Here is a 9,920-nt window from a genome sequence, read left to right on the forward strand (position 1 = left end):
GAAGGATTGATACTAACAATGATGAACTTTCTTTATTTTGTCTTTTTGTAGGATATGATCCATTAACCTTCGAAGAAGCTTATAGAGATGAAAAATGACGATAAGTTATGAATGAAGAGATTCATGCCATTAACAAAAATAATACATGCGAGCTTACTACACTTCCAGAAGACCACCAAGCTATCGGTGTTAAGTGGATCTTCAAAACAAAAAGAAATGCAAAAGGAGAGGTGGAGAAATACAAGGCCAGATTAGTTGCGAAGGGATATAAACAACAATATGGGATTGATTATGAAGAAGTATTTGCGCCAGTTGCTCGATTGGAGACAGTAAAATTACTTATCTCTCTAGCAGCTCAAATGAAATGGAAGATTTTACAAATGGATGTCAAATCAATATTTCTTAATGGAGTTCTTGAAAAGAGGTATATATTCAACAACTTTGAAGAAAACTTAGCATGCTGGATGGAACAAGTTTAAGAGGGGAGAATGTTGGAATTAAACTTGTTCAAGAGGCATAAAAAGGTTCATTGCATCAAGTGGGAGAATCATTACATGAAGAAGAAAAAATGGATTAAAAGTCTATAGAAAGATAAGTCAAATTGGTTATTGGTTCTTGAAAGGGTTTTTTGAAAGAGAATAATTTATCTTGAATATAATTAATATAATGTATCTTTAGGGACTATATAAACCCCATATGTTGGGTCATGAGTAAAAAAGAGAGTTTATGAAATTGTAAAAGTATTTTTCTTGAGAGAAATATAGAAGATTGAAAGCTTATCGTACTATTTGATATCTCTATCCTCTCTTCCTATCAACGTCAATATTTGGTATCAGAGCATAGGTTAAGCTATGACTTCTTCCTCAAGTGTCATCCAACTTCAGATCCCCAGATTGACAAAAGAAAATTATGACATATGGTGCATCCAAATGAAGGTTCTTCTCGGCTCCCAAGATGTATGGGAGTTTGTAGAAGATGTATTTGCTTAACCAAGTCCAGCAGAAGAAGGAGCAATGAATGCAGAAGGAAGAAAACAACTTAAAGAAAGAAGGAAGAAGGAGAAAAAGGCTTTGTTCACAATCTACCAAGGGCTTGATGATACAATATTCAAGATTATCGCTCCAGCAAATACTTCAAAGGAGGCTTGGGAAATGCTTCAAAAAGCATTCGGTGGTGTTGATAAGGTAAAGAAACTTCATCTACAAGTTTTACGAGCCGAGTTTGAAAAACTACAACAAGGTACTTCTGAAACTATTTCTGATTACTTCTCAAAAATCATTTCTATTGTTCATCAAATGAGACGAAATGGTGAACAAGTAAATGATCAGAGAGTAATAAAAAAAATATTGAGATCTCTAGATCCGAAATTTGATTTTATTGCTGTTGCGATTGAAGAATCTAAAGATTTGGAAAAAATGTCTTTAGAAGAACTTATGGGTTCCCTTCAAGTTCATGAACAAAGGATTACAAAAAGAGGAGAAGAGAAAACTATGTAGCAAGCACTACAAGCTAAGTTTGCTCTTGAAAATAAAAGAGAATCAAATTCTCAAAGAGGAAGAGGACGAGGACAAAGAGGAAGAGGAGGCAGAAATCAGACCAATCAAGAATCTCCAAACAGTGAAGATGTTGGAGAAAATTATAGCCAAAGAGGCCGAGGTTATGGTCGAGGACGTGGCCGAGGCCGTGGACGTGGCAGAAACTCTAAAAGGTCTGAAATACAATGCTATGTTTGCAAAATGTATGGACATTACTCTTTTGAATGTTATTATAATCCTAACAATCAAGGTGATAAGGCAAATTTTGTTGAGGAAGAAAAGAAGGAAAATCAAGTTTTGCTAATGAGTTATGAAAATTTGAAAAATGATCAATCTATGACATGGTATCTAGATACAGGAGCCTCAAATCACATGTGTGGCATCAAAGAGCTATTTTCAGAAATGGATACAAGTTATTCCGGGAATATTACATTTTGTGATTTGTCTCAAAGACCAGTAAGGGGCAAAGGTAAAATTCTCCTTGAACTTAATAATGGCAAGGAATTATGGATTTCAGATTTTTATTATGTTCCTGATATGAAAAATAATATTCTAAGCTTGGGACAATTACTTGAAAAATGTTATGATATTGAGATGAAAGATATGGCTCTCTTAATTTGTGACAAGAATAAAACATTGATATCACATGTGAAAATGGCAAGGAATAGAATGTTTCCTCTACATTTGAGTATTTTTGATCAATCAAATTGTTTTAAAGCTGATATTGAGGATATTTCTACACTTTGGCATCTTAGATATGCTTATTTAAATTTTGAGGCTTTGAAACTTCTAGAAAAGTATAATATGGTGACAGGAATGCCAAAAATTGATCGCCCAGCAAAACTATGTGAAGTATGTGTCATGGGTAAACAAGAAAGAAAGCCTTTCAAAGTGAGAAGAACAAAAAGAGCATGGCATCGACTCGATCTGGTGCACTCGGATGTTTGTGGCCCTATCAATCCAGTAACACTTGGAGGAAGCAGGTATTTTCTTACATTTACTGATGATCATAGTGGCAAAACTTGGGTTTACATGTTAAAAGAAAAGAAAGAAGTTTTAAGCAAATTCAAATAATTTAAGGATTTGGTTGAAAGACAAAGTTGTTGTAAGATTAAACGTTTAAGAACAGATAGAGATGGTGAATATATATCAAATGAATTTGAAAGTTTTTGTAAAAATAATGGAATTCTATATCAATTCACCATGCCATACACACCTCAACAAAATGGTGTCTCAGAAAGAAAAAATAGAACTATCTTTAATATGGTCCGATGCATGTTAAAGGAAAGAAAAATTCCGAAAGAATTTTGGGGTGATGCTGTTGCTTGTGCAATTTATTTGCTTAACAGGTTTCCGACAAAGCGAATTGGTAATGTTACACCAGAAGAAGCATGGAGCTTACAAAAACCAAGAGTTGATCACTTAAGGATTTTTGGAAGTGTTGCATTTGCCAAGATACCAGAAGAAAAGAGAACGAAATTGGAGGATAAAAGCCAGAAATGTATTTTGTTAGGTTATCCAGAGAATTCTAGTGGTTACAAACTCTATAATTCTATCACTAATAAAGTTGTGATGTCAAGAGATGTTGAGTTTGATGAACAACAGATTTGGAACTGGAAAAGTGATGAGCAGCATAAGAAAGCTGTAGCTTCAGAAGAAGATGATATAATACAAGCAAGCACTGAAGTGGCTATGCCGGAATCATCACCTAGATCAGCTAGGTTAATGATTCAAGAAGTCCAATTATAAGAAGGACAAGACCTATTCATGACCTATATGATGTGACTCGAAGGATTGATACTAACAATGATGAACTTTGTTTATTTTGTCTTTTTGTAGGATATGATCCATTAACCTTCGAAGAAGCTTATAGAGATGAAAAATGACGATAAGTTATGAATGAAGAGATTCATGCCATTAACAAAAATAATACATGCGAGCTTACTACACTTCCAGAAGACCACCAAGCTATCTGTGTTAAGTGGATCTTCAAAACAAAAAGAAATGCAAAAGGAGAGGTGGAGAAATACAAGGCCAGATTAGTTGCGAAGGGATATAAACAATAATATGGGATTGATTATGAAGAAGTATTTGCGCTAGTTGCTCGATTGGAGACAGTAAGATTACTTATCTCTCTAGCAGCTCAAATGAAATGGAAGATTTTACAAATGGATGTCAAATCAGCATTTCTTAATGGAGTTCTTGAAGAAGAGGTATATATTCAACAACTTCGAAGAAAACTTGGCATGCTGGATGGAACAAGTTTAAGAGGGGAGAATGTTGGAATTAAACTTGTTCAAAGGCATAAAAAGGTTCATTGCATCAAGTGAGAGAATCATTACATGAAGAAGAAAAAATGGATTAAAAGTCTATAGAAAGATAAGTCAAATTGATTATTGGTTCTTGAAAGAATTTCTTGAAAGAGAATAATTCATCTTGAATATAATTTATATAATGTATCTTTAGGGACTATACAAACTCCATATATTGGGTCATGAGTAAAAAAAAGAGTTTTTGAAATTATTAAAATATTTTTCTGGAGAGAAATATAGAAGATTGAAAGCTTATCGTACTATTTGATATCTCTATCCTCTTTTCTTATCAACATCTACAGAGGGGAGCCGGTTCGGTTACGAACCACTGATTGTTACGGCTTCCCGGTAACCTTGCCCGCAACTCGAACGTTGTCGCTCTCACCTTCTCACCACCTCTCGTTCCTCATCCTCATGCCCATCATCCGCTCGCTCGCTTGCTCCTGAGAGAGGCGACGACCGATGGCTCTCAGCGTCCTCTCTCCTCCTGCCGCCGCCTCCTCCCTCTCCTGCCGCACGCCTCACGGCCTTCGAGCCGCTCCCTCCGGTTTCCATCACCTCCTCCTCCTCGGCAGATGGACTGCTTCTCCCCTCTCCGCTCACACCCTCTTCTCCTGCTCCTCCAACATAAACTCCTCCAAAGCCACAAGAGCTTCTGGCGATGACAGAGGCGCAGTGGAGTCGAACCCGAGGTTGCTGGACGAGGAGCTGCTGAGGCGGGTCTCGGGTGCCAAGGACGCCGATGAAGCTCTAGGGATGATCGAGGAGGCCCGTGGAAGTGGCGATCCCGGCGTCATCGAGACCGAGGACTGTCATTCGATCATCGAGTCTGCTTTTGACAGGGGCGACGCCGATTTGGCCCTGTCCGTGTTCTATGCCATGCGTGCTGGCGTCGATCGAGGTAGTTCCTCCTTTCCTTGAATGAACCCGAGTGTTTCTGTTAAGCAAGTTTGGGTACTATCTTGGAATGGCTAGGTATGGCGGAGAAGGATTCATCTGCTGGGAGGTGGACTTGGGCTCGACCAGATGTGCGTACCTACGCTCTGATGGTTCAGAGACTGGCAGCATCCCTACGAGTTTCCGATGCGTTAACCATGATTTCATATGTTTCACGGATGGGTGTTTCTTCTGGCGAGGAGGTAATGCTCTACTTTCGGTGCATAGCTTGTGTTATATTCTGTGTATGGAGATTATGCCATTATCTTGTCACGCTATATATATATATATATATCTTTTAATCTTGTGATAATTGCTTCTGATAAGTTATTTGTGCTTTCTGAATAATCTTATAGGTTCCATTTGGCATGGTTGTTCGATGCCCAAGCTGTATGGTAGCAATTGCTGTTGCACAACCTCAACATGGAATACAAGTATGATTAAGAAGCACACAATCAAAGCTTCCTTGATTACTTTATTTTGTAGCGGAACGCAAGATTGCCATCTTGACCATTTCCCAGGACCTAGTATTTCATCTTTTAAGAGTCTGAGAACACAACTCAATTCCCAAATTTATGGCGTAATATACTTAGGTTTTGTACTTCCTGCTCCAATCTCAGAGAAAAAACAGCAAGCACCATTATTCAATAGGCATGTAACACAATCTTTGAGGTCACCTTGGCTCATAGAACATCCCCTTTTAGTTCATATTCTTGGGAATTGGTTCTAACTCAAATTTGAAACCACACACAGCGACTTCATATTGATTTCTGCATCTGTTTTTGCTATGCTAGATGGTCATTCAAAAATCAAAGCCATGCTAAATAAGGTGAGTTTCTTGTTCATGTAATATTTCAATATTAGCCAACCATGCTAATTAGTGGGCAAAACTATTGTTAATTTTCTCTTGGTCAAGGTATTGACAAATTTTATACATTTCATACCACTTTGAATAATCTATGTGGAGAATCTCTCAAAGTTGTTGTCTAAGAAAATGTAATCTTCATTTAGTTTTTACAAGTATTATGAACCTGCTTTAGGTTGCATCTTGTTCCCAATGTCGTTGCCAGTACGAGCTTGTATCTGGAGACATTATCAAAATCGAGTCAGAAGAAATCAGGTCAGTGGATGGGTGCTTACTATTACTTTATAACACGAACTTTGAACACCATCGATAATTTTCCATTTGTAGTTAACAGTGTCATCAAATTGAACATTGAGTAGAATATTTGTTGAATGAGTAATTTAAAATAATTGATGCATATTCTTGCATCACTTGCATAACCCTAAGGAGGCTAGTTTACTTGAGAAACATCAGAATTTTGTTTAATTTGAAGGTGTTCTTTGTTGTTATATTTTCAAATTTTAACCACATTAGTATATGTATTTAAGTAGATGCCTATGCTAGTGACAATGATTTACACACCTTGCATAGAGAGCATGTAGGGGTGACGTATTATATATCTGGCGAAACATGTCATCATCTCATGTGCACTGTCACATGTCAGGCATATTAACAAGAAATTGGGCATGACAGTTTAAAAGGAGACTAGGTTGTTTACTGTCAGTATACAAGTAGTGCCGGAAGGATCACCCTCATGCTATGCACAAGCTGGCATGGATTGACATGTTGATTTATGTACATAGATGGATATAACTAACCTTGCAATATGAATCTATGTACACTTTTTTAGTTACATTTTATTCGTCTATTGATTTGTGCACTTTATCAAATACCAGTTGGCCTGTTCCTCATGAGTAAGGATGCAGTTCACATTTTACAGTTGTATATTGTGTCATATGCAAATAGACTAAACTGTTGTCCGATGTATCACATACAATTAGAGAACATAGAGTTGCACAACAGAGTTTAATTTAGCATGACAGAGAACTGCATATTAGGCAGAAAATACAAACATACTTTATTAGATTTTACGGTTTTTACTTTGACATGCACTCCCTCAATACCAGTTATGTCAGTTGATGGTCATTATATAAATTCTAACATGCTCTGGCAAGGAAACAAATGAATCACTGATTTTTTGCCCCCTTTCTGATATGTCCAATGGGTAGATTGTGGATGATTACTTTCGATCTTTTATACATTTTGTATTTTTCTCTCTTTCAAGTTCATATTTTATTTGGTCCCACAAGGCTTTTGGTTTTTGTTCTTATGCTTGGAGTAATTTCAAGCTAGTCTTTGTGCATTTAGCTTTAGGTCTTGTTTATTGCATTATTCTTGTGCTTAAATGATGCTGATAAATGTTAGAAGTGAACTGAAAATGCTCCTTGTCATTCGTTTTTTCACTATTGTAATACATGCATTTGGAACATTTTGTTTTTGTTTGCTGATGTTGTTATGCATCTATGCAAGAGGAGTCAATATTACTATGTATGGTGTTGATTGCAGTATTCACTTTTCTAAGGAAATGCTCCTGACGAACGCAGCATTGACATTTCAGCATGGGAGAAGGCTTTGAGGTTCCTACAAATAAAGAAAGATGGTATTCCTGCTGCTCTACATTCAATTGTGGTACAAAACTTCTCTTAAACTAATATTTTGTCCAGTCTTATCCGCTTCTTTCTGTTTAGCACATGTTTGAAGATATGGTTTCTAACTTTCTGCTTTTGGAAGCCAAAATATTGATGGCACGTGATAATGGTTTGCTGTTGGAATATTATTTTATTTAAGGAAAATATGATACTTCCATGTGGGTTATATGCATAGAGTATTCTAGTTATTCATGATTGTATCATGCTAGAATCTACTTTGTCGCAATATGGAGAAACCTAAAAGGAATGGTTTTGAGTCTTTTGACTATATTAGAAGCAACTGTTGGACCAGTATCATGGATCATTTGATGCTTCTGATCTCTGTAACATGGTACCCTGCTGTTTTGTAGCCACAAACTGTCACGAACAAGCCAATGAAATAACTAAGAACTCACATAGAACATAAGCTGCTTGGATGGGTGGCAGCAATCCATTGTATACTTGGAGATTACAGAAAAATCTTCAACCGTGAAAGGGTATGATCTCAATCACTACTAAAAGAGGAAAATTATGTGATTCTCCAAATAACAAAAACATTGAATCCTTGAGTCTCAAATGATGAAGTAGTACAATTTCTTTTATTTGTTTGACCTATATAGATAAAATTCTATTCTCTTCAGAAAGGAAGCTTGTTGTCCATATCTTATGTGGCAGCTCCATGATCTAGGTTGTAATTCACAAATGTTTTTGACGGATAATAAGAGCTAAAGCAAAGTCATAACAAACTTTTTCTATATGAACTTTAATCTGGTTTTCGCAACATTTTGTTCTTTAGATGCTTGAATATAATTCTTTTAAGCTATGACAGGTCTGCACTCCTTCCGGTACAGCTCGTACACATAAGTTTGCAACTAGGACTGTTGAGCTTCCTGCCCAAGAAGGAGAACGAGTTACCATTTCCTTAGCAGCTCCATCAAATGTTTACAGAGAGATGGGTCCATTCAAGTTAAGTGCTCGATCTCCTGGGTTTAGCCCAGGGGAGCCGATGTGTCTCACAAACCACACTAATGGGAACGTGTCCCAGTTGCTAAGAGCTCCAGCCAAAAATGGCGATTCATTTTTTCTTAATCCATATATCCTGTTTCCTTCCCTTGCTATGCTAGCTAGTGGAGATGCCATGTCTGCAATTATTGATCCCAGCCTTCCTAGGCTCATTTCAGTAGCTGCAGTTGCATCGGTTGCTTTGGAAACCACTGTGAACCGTATTGTTCTTCCTGAAATGTGTAAGGTGATTCTTTTCTCATTTTTATACTCTAATGAGTTTTTGCGTTAACTTGAACCTAATCAAGAAAGATTTGGATTTAATTTTTACTATTAAACTCATGATTAGTTATTAAGCTTTTGTTAATTAACTTGTTATCCCTGATGTGTTGGATTATATATCATACCTTACAAGTCATGGCAGATGCCAGATGAAATAGTAAAAAATGAGAAGTGACTAAAAGATGGTGTAATTTTTTTGTCATATTCTCCAAATCTTGGTAATATATAATGGTCAAGCCTATTCTGAGTTTGATACAATTATCTCTTCTTGATAAAGATGGTTTGCTAATCTCAGTTTGACACATAGGTTGTTTATCTGTACCTTCACAACCCAAACTTATCTATGTGTGAAGAGCAAATAGAAATACTTAACAATGAACATTATTGCATCTTAGATACAGCAGATACTTTCTTTATTTTAAGTAGGCTAAGAAAGATGAAGTGATATTACTTTTCTTTGTCTTCTTCAAATACATAACTAGCTTATCCAAAAATTCTAGAATGGAAAAAGTTAGCCTGTTCTATAGACCTCAAACTTTAGCACCAACATTTAACAGAAGATTTCACAAATAAATTTTCCTTTTATTTCTGGTATATTGATGTGGAGTATATTATTTTCTAAGATGTGGTTTAGTCAGCTTTACAAGAAAATTTTGATTTAAGCTAGATCGACAACATAATAGACACAACCTTGGAAGCAATGAAGGAAATAAATGAACCTGTGTATGCACAACTCTCAATATGAATAATATCTTCTTTATAATGCTTCTGTGAAATTTTAACTGAGCAACATGTGCTGGTTCAACGTATCTGTTCTTATTATTTTTTCTCATATCCACACTTGGTTTGCATCAAAATGATCAGTTTTATATCAAGGAAATGTTAGACACTTATATTATGATTCATATTAAAGGTAATACTGGGATTGAAGGTTGATGTATATTTTCAAACAATGTCTTTGATAGTAGTGATGTTTCAAATTACATGATAATGGTCAATTTCTGTAAGTCCTTGAACCAGGTTTGCTTGTATCAATTTTGTGAAAACTGTTAATTAAGTTTTGGTTTTTCATTGATGATATTCTCCAGCTTCCTCAGAGGATGGTAGATTTAGTTGCTCTCAAGCAGCAGCTTTTATCTCAGCATGACGTTCTTCAGGCTCGAATTAAAGAGCTCAGACAGACTGCTGAAAAAGAGGTTTGTCTTGACTATGATCACCTTTTAACAACTCAACTGTTGCTATGCAAGCCATTAAAATTGTGATGAAATGCTCATCAAAAACTCTATTCAGGAGCCTAACTTTTCAGATTTTCTTTCTTAAG

General features: G+C 36.1%; 1 protein-coding gene across 1 annotated transcript in view; it reads left to right on the top strand.

Moving 5' to 3' along the window:
- Positions 1-4,196: 4,196 nt before the first annotated feature.
- Positions 4,197-9,920, top strand: part of LOC135607704 (uncharacterized) — a 7,571-nt gene continuing 1,847 nt past the window's right edge. The window contains exons 1-7 of the mRNA XM_065099711.1: positions 4,197-4,748; positions 4,823-4,986; positions 5,140-5,217; positions 5,824-5,903; positions 7,232-7,316; positions 8,145-8,564; positions 9,688-9,795. Coding sequence (XP_064955783.1) covers positions 4,310-4,748; positions 4,823-4,986; positions 5,140-5,217; positions 5,824-5,903; positions 7,232-7,316; positions 8,145-8,564; positions 9,688-9,795 — 1,374 coding nt within the window. The 5' untranslated portion in view covers positions 4,197-4,309. The remainder of the gene's footprint in view (positions 4,749-4,822; positions 4,987-5,139; positions 5,218-5,823; positions 5,904-7,231; positions 7,317-8,144; positions 8,565-9,687; positions 9,796-9,920) is intronic.

The sequence above is a fragment of the Musa acuminata genome, chromosome BXJ2-3 (assembly GCF_036884655.1).
Source record: "Musa acuminata AAA Group cultivar baxijiao chromosome BXJ2-3, Cavendish_Baxijiao_AAA, whole genome shotgun sequence".
Taxonomy (NCBI): domain Eukaryota; kingdom Viridiplantae; phylum Streptophyta; class Magnoliopsida; order Zingiberales; family Musaceae; genus Musa; species Musa acuminata.